The 13,057-nt window shown below is 38.7% G+C and overlaps 1 protein-coding gene across 1 annotated transcript; it reads right to left on the reverse strand.

The window, feature by feature from the left end:
• Positions 1 to 974: 974 nt before the first annotated feature.
• LOC135717441 (aminopeptidase N-like) lies at positions 975 to 9,248 on the reverse strand. Its single transcript, XM_065239531.1, has 3 exons — positions 7,322 to 9,248; positions 6,606 to 7,266; positions 975 to 1,033 (listed from the first exon to the last, which is right to left on the reverse strand). Exons 1-3 carry the CDS (start codon positions 9,245 to 9,247, stop codon positions 975 to 977), a joined length of 2,646 nt encoding a protein of 881 aa, XP_065095603.1. The 5' UTR covers position 9,248.
• Positions 9,249 to 13,057: the final 3,809 nt, after the last annotated feature.

The raw sequence follows: 13,057 nt of genomic DNA on the forward strand, positions 1-13,057 counted from the left end.
TACCGATGATCCCCCTTTGGAATGTGTTTATTAAGTCATAAAAAATCCTTTTATTTTTTTAGATTCTCAGATCAACTGAACCTTCAGAATACCGGTGACAACAATCTGGAAATTCGTCATTCGACCGGTTCGCAACTTGAAGCTAGTTGCCCCGATTGTTACTGAAGATATTTCAATCAATTCATGATCCTGAATAAGATCATAAGTGGTGGCAATCTACCACTAAATGGCAAAGAAGCTAGCAACAGCTCTCCGGCCGGATCATCTGTAGAGAACTGGGTGTCACCCCTATATGAAACGAGCTCGCGTACTCTTATAGAATGATGCCAAATGCAGCACCAAGCTGAATCTTATGGCAGATGGAGTAATTTTTGTCTGCGGCTGCAACATACTAAATACCGACTGCATCACCAGGTTAAGGTTTAATACCAAATAAAGTGAATGAATAAAAATAATTTTCCTCAGCCAAGTTTTGTCTTTCTGGCAAACATATCATCAGAATTAACATCGGAATTAATTTTATAGATTAAAGCAAATCTGAGAAAAAGCAAACATGCTTTAGAAACGGCGTTACCATTATTAGCGAGAGTGGAGGCGAACCAGCGTCTGGCTGAAATCCTCCCTACTAAAGAAAACTTGACTTAACTTAGCAGCGAGAGAGGACTTCAGGTGGTGCTAGTGAGGGTTACTGAGAACTGAAGATATATCATCACCACTACTGATATTGATGACGGGAGAGATACTATTGATTCCAGAACCAATGCAATAACTAATCGTTACCCCCGTCGTCGTGCTCATAAGCATCATTGTTATCGGCCACAGTGTGATGGCCTCGTCGAATTTGGGCTACTGGTCATTGAGGGTTCCAGAGTACTCTCCTGCTTCTCTTTTGTTGTTAATGAAATTTGTGTCAGATTTGGTAGCGTTCCAACAGTTCCGACATTTGCCGCTGATCTCCAATTCCGTCTTTAGCTTCAGCTGGTTATAATCCTCTTCACTAATATTTTCGGTAGTTCAACGTTCAGTTGATTTGCTGCAAGTAAGATGAAATTAGAATTAGGTTATAGATTAGATTCTGACTGAAGACCACTTCCAGAAATGAACAACTGGGTTGTCCATATAATGGATGTCATAATGGTAATAGTGTTGGCAGGAGATTTGGTGGTGCTGTTGCTGTAAAAATGATCATGCCAGCTATTGGTGATTGTGTTTCTGGGATTTTTTTCTGCTGGTTAAATCAGTAGATCAATAGACACGTTCAGTTGGTTCACTGCGAAAAGGATGGAAAGAGAATTAGCTAGTGTCTCACTTCCTACAACATCTATGAAAGACCAACCTTTTCCAGGGTAAACTGCAAACCATCAGCAAACTTGTCCACACAAACAATCACGAAAGTCATTATAAATTCAGGGTTGCCAAACTTGTGCGATGTTGACACGTTAATTTGCACACTTCGATATGATCGGCACAGTGCTTGGCACAACTTTCGGCTCAGCTAAAACGCTCGACACAGACTAAGGTGTGCAGAGTTATACCCCTCCTTGAAAAATCCAATGTATGAACCTCCAAGAGGTTTCCCTGAAGTTCTCTGGAAATAACTTTAACATAAATTTTACTATACTTTAACTTAAGGTTCAATTTACTTTTATGCTTTTTGGAAAATTTCAAAAGCAGTTTTTTTCCGACGCATTATTTCAGATTGCAAAAAGCTCGCACTATTCGATTCCTTTTGATATTTTACACAAAATGACGCGAGCTTTTTGCAATCTAAATTAATGCGTCGAAAAAAACTGCTTTTGAATTTTTAAAAAATGCATCAAAGTAAATTGAACCTTAACTTTTACTAATCTTTATCTTATTAACTTAACATAACTTTAAGTATAACTTATCTTTAAAACAATTCTAATTTAACTTTATCATAACTTTTACTTAACTCTAACATACAGACAGAGAGAGAAGGATTAGTAATTTCCATTTAATTCCACTACCTTATTTGCTTATCCTTGACAGATACGCGTATTTCGTCTACAATGTGCAGACTTCTTCAGTGTCTTGTACTAATACTCGACTTAGTACAAGGCACTAAAGTCGACTTAGTACAAGGTCTGAAGTCTAAATCTGCAAATTGTAGACGAAATCCGTGTATTTGTCAAGGATAAGCAATTAAGGTAGTGGAATTAAATGGAAATATCTAATCCTTCTCTCTCTTTATACAGGTATTATACTAAGACGCCCACATTCATCAGGATTCTAACATACAATTAACTTTAACTAAACTTTAACAAAACTTTTAACTTAACTTGATTTTATGTTTAATAAAAATTAATTTTTACTAAACTTTTACTATTTAACTTATTTAATTTAATTTAAACTAAACAATAGTTTAGCTTTAACTTAACGTTATCTTAAACTTAACATAACTTTTACTGAACTTTACCACAATTTTAATTTAACTTTATCATAACTTTTACTTAACTTTAACATATCATTAACTTTAACTAATCCTTCACTAAACTTTGACTTAGATTTAAACGAGCTTGATTTCATATTTTATAAAATTTTAGCTTTTTTTACTAAACTTTTCAACTAATTTAACTTAACTTTAAACTTAAACATTAACTTAAATGTAACTTTATTTTTAGGGATCCTATCAGGATACATCTTCGGATTCTCTGTAGTGATTAACACATCTTTAACTTAAATGTAACTAAACTTTATCTTATCCCCTTTTTTACTAGTTCGTTTATTTACAAGGCTCAGTCGTGTGTGACACTTTGCGGAGCCAAGAATCAATAATGTTTGAATTAACATTTTAAACAGCACTAGTTTTAGGTTAGTATTGATTGGGTACCAGTTACTCGTCGCGGGCGCGAGGTTAATGGGTAACAATTTCGATTGGAAGGACCAAGGTAGGAAACTGGTTTTTGAAGCCTACTTCAGATACTAGTCTCGGACGGTTGACCAAATCAATTGTCTTAACCTTCACTAAACTTTATCAAAATTTTTACTTCACTTCGACATTATTTAAACTCTATCTATCTTTAACCAAACTTTAACTAATTCAATTAACTTTTCTTCAACTTTAACTAAACTTTGTTTCTGACGTCATTTCGATTAGATGAGCCATTTTCGTGCTATGCACGGCCAATGAGAACGACCCAAATTTGAGTTCCGTTCACTCATAAATCGCAAATTTGCCTCATGGAAACATCGCTCAGTTCCTGAACTTTTGTAACGGGTCGGGAGTGTTTTAACGAAAGAGGAAAATCACGGCCTTCACTTAAGCGCCAGGTAACACTAGGTTACCGTGAAGGGGCAAGTTCTCAGAAACCGAATCCCGTTCCGGCTAGAGACCTCAGGGCAGGTTTATCAAAAATCCTACAAATGGCGGCAAGAATTGCACTGAACCCAACAAACGAATAAATTACCTACAGGGAGAAGACAAAATCATCGGTAAGCGGGGTTTCCTATGATGGTTTTCCCCACATTACCTACAGGGATCTACTAACGGAAAAAAAACTATTTGTTCCAAATGTGTCTCAAATCCAGCCTCGCACTACACAGATTCCGCGGTTTACTAAGGACATGCAGTTTAAATTAACGAATTCGTTTCAACATTTATTTATTGCTTCCTAGCTAGGGTTAGTGGGCTTCACTTACTGGATATGGCACTGTTCAATGTTGCTGGGTGATGTTCGTTGCGCGCGTTGTTGCATGTTGGTTGGTGTCTGCGATGATGGTGACAGGTAGGTGTAGCAAATACCTTTTCAACTTGCTTTTATTTGTGGGATAGCACAAGATGGCGAGACTGATGTTAGTCGATGGATGGCTCGCAGCGGGGAGCTTTTTTTCTAAATATGCCGACTTGGCGCGGTGACAACGAGGTGGCAGGGTTTTAGGCTCGTGCACGACGGGATTCGACCAGCTATGCCGACAGAGCGCTGTCGAGCGGGGTTGCACGTCGGAAGTCGACACGTGCAACACACAACTTTCCACCGAGGGTAGACGGTAGGGTTTTACGGCCTAAGGGTAGGACCTTCGTTTGAAGGATTTTCCTTCAAGCGAATTTTAGCGTGTTAGTGTTACATATTATGTGTTTTTTACTGACTGTTATTACCTGGAGTATGGTGGTACAATAAACAACGAAGGTGCTAGTATTCCTGAAGTTATATGTATATATATCGCTCTGTAATTAATATCACTGTTACTGTCCTTGTCTAACTTCACATTAAATGTTACAAACCTCCGTGTATGCTTTTTACGTCACTTTAACTGCCTGGTATGTCTCACTGTCTGACCGTTAATTTTATTCGTTAACTTATACCTTCCCTACTTGCCACCTTACTATTGATCTACTATGTCCTATGTTCACCTTGTTCACTGTCTCGTGGTTGGAAAGCTTTTCAAGAACACATCTGGAACAATCATGGCTCTACCCTCTAGGGAGCTACAATACCCGGGCATTCGTTGGTTCGGCTCGGACTCGGACGTATTTTTCCGGTGGGCTAAACAAACTACCATTTTTAATCTGTTTGACAGATCTGCCGTGAGTTACCAACCGCAACTGAACTCAGTGACCAAGAACGGTTTTTTTTAAATAAGTGATGCCAGATTATATAAAGGATAGGTGGGATACTTTTGTAACCTCGTTACACTTTTTGCGATTATGAGTAAACTTGTCAACCGATCGACGACCGCATTTACGGAAGAACAATTGACACACCTCAGCAAGGGGCTAGGATACGCGGTTACAACCAAGCCAGACGTGGAACAGATCATCATTGACGTAGAGACTGCGATTACCAAGACACTTCCAACATCATCACAGAATACGGTCACGACTATCACATCGAACATAATCAAGGACGGACAGGAACAAAGTCGCGCCAACGAAAAAAAAAATTCGGATTGTAAAGGAGCTGAAAAGTAAATCAGTATACTATGTGAAAGCAGACAAGGGCAACGCGGTCGTTATCATGAACAAGGACGACTACGACCATCAGATGACAATGAAGATTAACAACAGACCGTATAGACCTCGGTATAGACAGCTTCGAGTAGACCCCTTTCAGAACATAGTGAAACGCGTGGAGAAAGCACTGAAGGAGTGCAAATCAATATTAGGAGATGGAGCAGGCTGTTTACGGGAATCCAATCCCATTCTACCCAGGATCAAAGGTCTCCCTAAAGTCCACAAACCGGGGAATGAAATGCGAGAAATCGTGTCTGCAGTTGGTTCCCCCATCCACAAATAGAGTTCCACAGTATGCCGAATCAGTTCCAGACTAAAGCAGTTAGTAACACCCAGGAGTTCACCCAGCAACTACAATCTTCAGGAGACATCAACGAGGACTATATTATGGTATCTTTCGACGTCACAGCTCTTTTTCCCAGCATACCGGTCAAGGAAGTGATCAACCATTTGGAGTACTGGCTATTAACACAATGAGAGGATGCAGCATGGAGAAACAAGGTTCGGACGTACCTTAAGCTGACCCGCCTTTGTATGGAAGAGAACTACTTATCTTTCCGAGGTAACTTCCTAACATACATATGATTTCAAATCAAAGGTTGCAGAACACATCTTTACAGAGAACCACCAACTATCGACGGAGGACAGCACGATTTTACGAACCTTGTCTACACCATGGAAATTGGACGTTGCAGAGAGCCTCGAGATCTACAAACAACGGAATTCAACTTTACTCAACAGGGATCAAAGAAACGGACACACATGGCTTTTCAAGTTACTATCTAGGACACATAAACGAGTAAGCAGCGGAGTACCTGCTCCGACAGGAAATTAAATTTAAGTTTCCCTAGCTTCTAAGTGAAAATGTACCTGGGTTACTATAATTCGGTAAAATGCGATGTTTTTCTTCAGTCGAGTATTAGTATAAGACACTGAAGAAGTCTGCACATTCTCTCTCTCTCTTTATACAAGATGATTGCTGTTTTCTTTATGAACATCATTCCCATTTGATTTACACGGCAATCAATTCACCGTGAAGTTACACTCATAATAAGGGCCGACAATTATGATTTTTAAAACATTTATTGATATTAATCTACCTGCGAATTGAATTTACAAATCGATATAACTGATATCGATAGAACTGATTGAAACATAGGTTTGTTTTTATTTTGAATAGATGAAAACCTATTGATAACATTTTTCGATTTTGAATCTTGATATCAACCAATAGATTTCAAAACATTCAGATTACTAAATTTGATATCATGATATCAAAATAATAACTAATTTAGCTTTTACTTTTTGTTTGCCTACCATAGCTATAATAACATATTGATTACTTATTTTGTTTATTATTAACGAAATTACTGATATCAAAACGCATACATTGATTTGTTATCAAGAAAACATGATTTGTTATACTTTTAATATCAAATATCAAAATTAGTTTTCATTTTGTTTTCATTCTATATTATAAATTCTATGGTTGATAACAAAAGTATACTCTATCAATCAATTTTACAAAACAATAAAACGTATATCCATTGTATGAGATGCATTTATACATTTCAGATCAACATTTACAACGAAAATTCCTCCACATATTCTTCAATAAAAGAACGAAACTCACGCATATAGTAAAGACTATACCCTCGGAATCCAACCATTGTGCCAGGACTCAATCGACGAGCCAAGTTTTTCAGCACTTCCCTCTGCTCTACGCTGCCTGCCAAGAAATCCATTCCTATTAGTAGAGTATTGACCTGCAACGTACCTAAGCGTTTCGACAACTGTGGATCATTTTCCAGCAGCGAAACTAATCTTTCCAATTGACCTTCGACTTGCGGTTTTCGCAACAATGAAGCAAATTTTTCAAACGCAAACTGCAACTGTCCAGCGTCGTGGGCATTTTTATCGTACAAGCTAACCAGAACCTGCCTAAGATGGCCAGTGTTGCCAGCGCAGGTAAACGCATTGATGAGCAGATCTTCCTCCCGTTCATTACTGGTCCGGAGATATTTACTGATCAACCAGTTGAGTTCTTCGTCACCGGAATTGTGGAGTCCGAAACAGTAGACGACCGTCAACCAGTCCGGCTGAATGGAGGAGTTGGAATTAATCAAGTGGTGCAGTTTCTCTTTGGCATGTTGATGGCAGAGTTCGTTCCCTGTCCAACAGACAAGTTTTGCAACTTCCGATTGCACGTAATGTTCCAGCTGAGCCGTATGGGCGGGACCATCGTCGGAAGAGACTGTTTGGTAAAATAGTTCGGAAAGGTGCTTTGCGAATGCCTGGAATTAGATGGATTGATTATGTTTTCTTTTAGATTAACGCATCGAAACGTACCTTGAACAGAGTTTCGGAGCCAGTCATAGTGTGTAGGAAATTGAGAATGGAGATCGTCTTGTACCATGGAAGGCAGTCGGTTTCATTCCGCATGTAGGTTAGTAGTTCGAGAAATATTCTTGGGTTTAGCTTTCTAACTTTATAGAGATTGTAGGCATCGTCCAGAAGCTGAACACGATTCAGTGGATTAATGCTGGAAATGTTGGTCCGAAGTGCTTTGATGATCAGCCGCCAGTTGCGTTCGTCGTAGTTGACTCGATAAAACCCAAACTGCCGTTTGTTGAAGATCATCCACTGGTCGTCCGAAACGTTGGTTGCTAAGATCTCTTGAGACGAAATAAGCCATTGTATCGGTTCGATGCGATCAAAATGTGCCGGGTCATGCGCATAGTTGTATGGAATAATCCGTACTGAGGGTTTGTAGTTATGAACGGTAGCCTGTGAAATCTTTATCTGACCCTGTGAGTAGTTTCGATGGACGTTCAGCACAACTTCTCCGGACGAGGAAAACCACGAATCGAAGATCTGTTTCAAAGTTGTGTCTCGAGGCATATTCAATTCGTTATTCGCAACCGCTTCAATTTCGCGATACAGGTCTTCAGGAACTGTAGATTCAAACTTATGGTTTTCCAAGTAGTTTCTCATTGCCATTTGCCATTTCTGATTACCTATGACCAATCGTATCATGTTCAAAACGCTGCCGCTGATCACATACATCGATTGTGGGTAATAGTACTGAAGATATGGAACATTCGATTCGTCCTTGAACAACGGTCCTGCTCTGCCACTGATTATCAATGCAGTTTGTAAGGACTCCACATTGTATAGATCCATGTACCGTTCCTCGGGGTACGCTAGGTGTAGTACATAATACTGATACAATGTTGCCATTCCTTCCTTCATCCAGACGTGATTCCACCAGGAAACGCTAACCAAATTGCCGAACCACTGATGGGCCAGTTCGTGAGCAACTATCTGAAAGCTAGCTGATCGTCGTTCAAATCCATCCATAGCGGAATTGTACGCAATGAACTTTTCCTGGTAGCTTATCAGCCCCCAGAACTCTGTCGCCTTTCCGAAATCTCTCTCAACCGGCAGGAATACGTGGGTGATGTTGGGAATGAAATTCGTGTACGGAATTCCGGTATATTCGTTCAATACACGTACTGCATCGTTTCCGAGTTGTAGAACGTAATCAGCGTCCTCGAAGAATTCCGTTCGTGCGGATATGGCCGTGTCACCTTCGCTGCGAACTGTGAAATCCGAAACGAGGAACACCAGTAGATAAGTGGACATCTTAGGGGTTTGTTTGAAGCGCGAAACTACGAACTTTTGGTTGTCCGGTGAGTACGTTACGGGGGCTCCAATCAAAGGCATATTGGACATCGCGTTGAGGTCTCGGTGGTGGATGATTGAAACGTTGAACGTAGCTTTGAGCGCAGGCTCGTCAAAACAAGGAAACACCGTTCTTGCATTGTGCGGTTCAAATTGAGTAGATAGGAAATGTTTTTGAATTCCATCTGGCTCTTTGTATGCTATTATGTACATTCCCTCGGATGTTTTTGACGTGATTCCATGGAATTCAATCATTAATAGATAGCTGCCAGTTTGCAATTGCCAGTGACTCGTCATAATCAGTAGTTTGTTCTCGGTGTCAGTATTAACGGATAAACTCTGCTGAAGTGCACTCTTGTCGAGATCAACTAAACTTGCAGAAGCGATAGTCAGTTCCGAACCATGAAGCACAATTTCACTGATTGGCTTCAGAACGTCGATCACAATGTCCACATTACCACGATAGCTTTCGTTTCCCGTATGAACATCCAAGCTCAGCTCGATGCTGTAATGCTTCGGAATCACGTTGGTTGGGAGTCGTTTGTGGTACTCGCCATTGGCTGCAACCACTAGAGATAGAACTATTACCATGAGCGAGATCATCGCTATTAGAATACTATAACTTAACTGATGCAATCTTTCTAGATTCGATTGCTTACCCACTCGAGAGGCTGTCATTTATGTTTATAAACGGTATTTCCCTGTATAGGAAAATAGAAGTAACTACTCTTATCGAAGCCGGTTTAGTCGACCTTAACGGAATCTCTCGCGCGAAGTGCAAGTGCAACCAGCAAATAAATATCATCAGATGGGCAGGGGATCCACCATGCACCGGGTTTCAGCAAGGTGTAAAATGCATTTTTTATGAGGAATTCTCTCGTAACATGGTAAAAGGGCATATCTTTGTTAATCGGTTCTCTTCATCGACTTTCGCTTACTCAAACTTGGCAATGTATGTACACAATGTTCTGGTTGTGCTTGAACTCAGCTCAACAGGCTGTTTTCAACATTCGTCTGAAACAACGAACTCAACAGAACATGCTTTTGCAGCAGAATTATTTAACATTTTTATTTGACAACGGGAGCAAAGGTCTACTTAAATGCCAGAAGGCGTCGTGAGCACATCATAGTTTAGAGGACTTAGAGTCTGGGCAGCTGTATGACCTAGATATTTAATAAAATAACACGATAGCTTAGTCAGTAATGGCACGGCATTACCAAGAAGATCTTTCGGGTTGGATATTTTTTCGACCTCATTATGCTTGCCACCTAACGTACAAATTCACTCATTGGTTGACATAGAACGCCTTCAATTAATATACTATGGTAGTGCTTCAATAACACTATGTTAAGAGCAGGCGAAAGCTCCTGTAAGAGCGTCAAAGCCTGGAAGAAGAAGCAGAACGTTCACAATATTCCACAGCATAAAATTAAATGTCTTGTGAAGATCTACGACTAGAACCACAGTATCTGGCAAGATTGTTTTTTGTGAATGATAGTCATACACAGCAAACAAATCTAAGAACGGAAATCTCCGCAATACAATCGATGGCTGGTATATTTATAGTCTTGTGAACAATGTTTCGCTGACAAAATCCCACCAAAATTATTGAATAATGGTACATTATTACATGTATTCAACGGAACCCGGTTTAAAAAATGACTCACGAAAATGCATTCGATTTAATTTCTGTTTTAAATTCAATGCAAATCACCCAAAATGACACAAAGGAAAATATAGCACAGGTAAAGAGACAATATTACTGGTTAATAACGATCTTGGTTTACTCTTAGCAGACTCGTAAATGGTGTCTTAGTGGTCTGCTGCTTCGAATGTGGCATTTTAGTTGTCATACTCAGATATATCACGATACGTGCTCAGTTTTGTAAAATTTAACAAAAACGAACTCGTTAAATCATTCCAGTGAGACCCAAGTTGAATGGGAGGATGGAAACAACTTGGTGATTTTCCTAACACAGACATCAATATCAAGTACCTTCAAGCTGTCTAATGATAAAAAACAGTTGCCACCCACCATACTTGTACATCGGCTTGATGTACAATTACACCGAATATGTTATACAGAGTGTCTACTCATATTGCTGAATAAAATTCCTTGTGATTTCCAAGTTTTTCCAGGACTTTGACTTCATAGTTTGAATAATCATAATTTTGATTTTTGTTTATGATTTTAAAAAGCTTTTTTTTTGACAAAAATGTTGCTATTTTCAGAGGTATCATTTTACAACAAAGAACCTACTGATGAATTATGTTTTTCCAAGTGTAATTAATTTGCTATGACAACATTTTATGTTAATAACAATACATGTGCATAGGGAACTGCAAAATCACGAATGAACTGGCAATATTTCAAACGAAGAGATTTCTAGTTCCAGGAGTCAAACATTTGTTTTGCTAGTGTCGATTTATCGCTTTACTGCTAAGCCTAAGATAACAAAAATTTGGAAAATTTATAAGTTTATAAAAAATATCTAGGTTCAAAATTAAAGAAAAATCCAGGTGCGGACACTTGATTTATTTAAAATTTGCAATTTTAAAAACATTTCAATGCATAGCATTTAGTATATTTATCTTATTTTTGAATCTTTGCTCCAGATTGAAGATTGAAAATTATTCTTAATCCATCAGAATCGAGTTTAGATATCAAATTAAAAAAAATCCAAGTCTCAGAATTTGGATTTTTTTAATATTACATCTTGATTTTTCATCTGTGATCTCGAAAAAAAAAATCTATGTTTATATCATCTTGATGCCATTGGATCTCTACACAGAATTTCGTTAGATCTTCTCCAGAATGCTCCACAGAATCTCCTCCGGAAGGCTTTTTGATTCACTCTGCGATTCTCTTAAAATGTTGAGCTTGGCCTGTGGCTGATCGGTGATGAGCGTGCCAGTCGGGAGAAATCTCGCGTCACTTTTCAAGTAGACCAATGTAACATGTTCCTTATTTTGAGAAAATCGAAGTTGAAGTTCGACAGATTATTATTTTAACTGTGCAATGCAATGCATTTTGCAATACTATTTTTAATATCAGTAAATAATAACGTTGAAAATTCAATAGAAACGGTTATATCACATAATTTTACAATAATACAATATAGAAAAACAAACACATAGGACGTTTTGACTAGTCAAGTTGTACATCGGACATGTTACATTGGGCGATTTTTCTCAATGACATAATCAATGAGTGTTACATTGGACGTTTTGTTCTAAATGATACTAGATTCCCTTTCACAGATTTCAAAGGAGAGTACCTAATTTTAGATTGGCCCCGCCTTTAGAAAATGAGCACAAATCATGTTAGGCAGTCCGAATGACCGAAGTAACAATCATGTACCCATAATTTCAAACAGACAATTTTTGGCCTATGACTATCTTAAATAAATGAAAGTAAATTTGGATGGATGTTTTTGTATCACATACAATGATAGAGAGCAATAGTTTGTATCGCTTAACTCGATTTGTTTACATTTGTTACTTAGGACCTTTTGAAAAGTGATGCGAGAAATTAAGTTATAGGTATGGATGAGAAGTTTATCATACATGATTGTGCGGCTGGAGTCGAACGAAAAAAATATCAATCCTTTAAATTTGTCAAACCTCTTAACGGAATCCGTTTATGAAGAGCTTTGAGTGGATTGGTTTGTTTCCTTTAAATTCCGTTATAATTGCTTATCTTTTGACAATTACGCGTATTCCGTCTACTACTTGCAGACTTCATCAGTGCCATGTACTCAGTGGTGTTGAGTACTTGGCACTGATGAAATCTGCGAGTAGTAGACGAAATACGCGTATCTGTCAAAAGATTTAAAGGAAATAAACCAACACACTCAAAGCTCTTCAGAAAAAAAAAATATGGTTTTCATGTCACTTTGTGAGGGTGGGGTTTCACAACAATCGGAGTGAGGTGAAGATTTGTCAGTGCTGTTTGGGGGGAGCCGATCTGATTGATCGGTGGTGTGCTGTGTACTGGAAAATGTGTGCGTGCCGAGAGTAAATGGAGCGATATGGAAGAAAGGTTTGTTCTGAGGTTGCCGTGCAGTTGTGGATTTCGTTGGAGGAAAATATGCGGAAATACGCTCCCGGACAGTAAAGGGTGATACGGTCAAAATTTGGTCAATATCAACTTGACGTATTTCTTTCAATTTTGCATTTAAAAAACCTGAACACCCCTCATTTTGAAGGTGTGTGTGTGTAGAATGTTGCTCCTATTTTGATCTTGGAATTCACTCTTCAGTTGTCAAAATGCCGTCCAAGCAAGAAGAGCAGCGTATCAAAATTTTGTCGCGCATCGCGAAAATCCGAGCTACTCGCACGCAAAGTTGGCAAAATCGCTAAAAGTTGCCAAATCAACCGTTACAAATGTAATTAAAGTG

Source organism: Ochlerotatus camptorhynchus, unplaced genomic scaffold (assembly GCF_037179485.1).
Source record: "Ochlerotatus camptorhynchus isolate MF236.1 unplaced genomic scaffold, CSIRO-AGI_Acam_v1.1 ptg000055l, whole genome shotgun sequence".
NCBI classification, from domain to species: domain Eukaryota; kingdom Metazoa; phylum Arthropoda; class Insecta; order Diptera; family Culicidae; genus Ochlerotatus; species Ochlerotatus camptorhynchus.

Excerpts from the sequence above, each read along its gene's own strand:
- LOC135717441 (XM_065239531.1), bottom strand. The coding sequence starts at position 9,247 with ATGGTAATAGTTCTATCTCTAGTGGTTGCAGCCAATGGCGAGTACCAC. Across the intron at positions 7,267-7,321 it reads GCTCCGAAACTCTGTTCAAG|GCATTCGCAAAGCACCTTTC; the intron begins GTACGTTTCGAT and ends ATCTAATTCCAG. Across the intron at positions 1,034-6,605 it reads GTATAGTCTTTACTATATGC|CAAATCAACTGAACGTTGAA; the intron begins GTGAGTTTCGTT and ends TCTTACTTGCAG.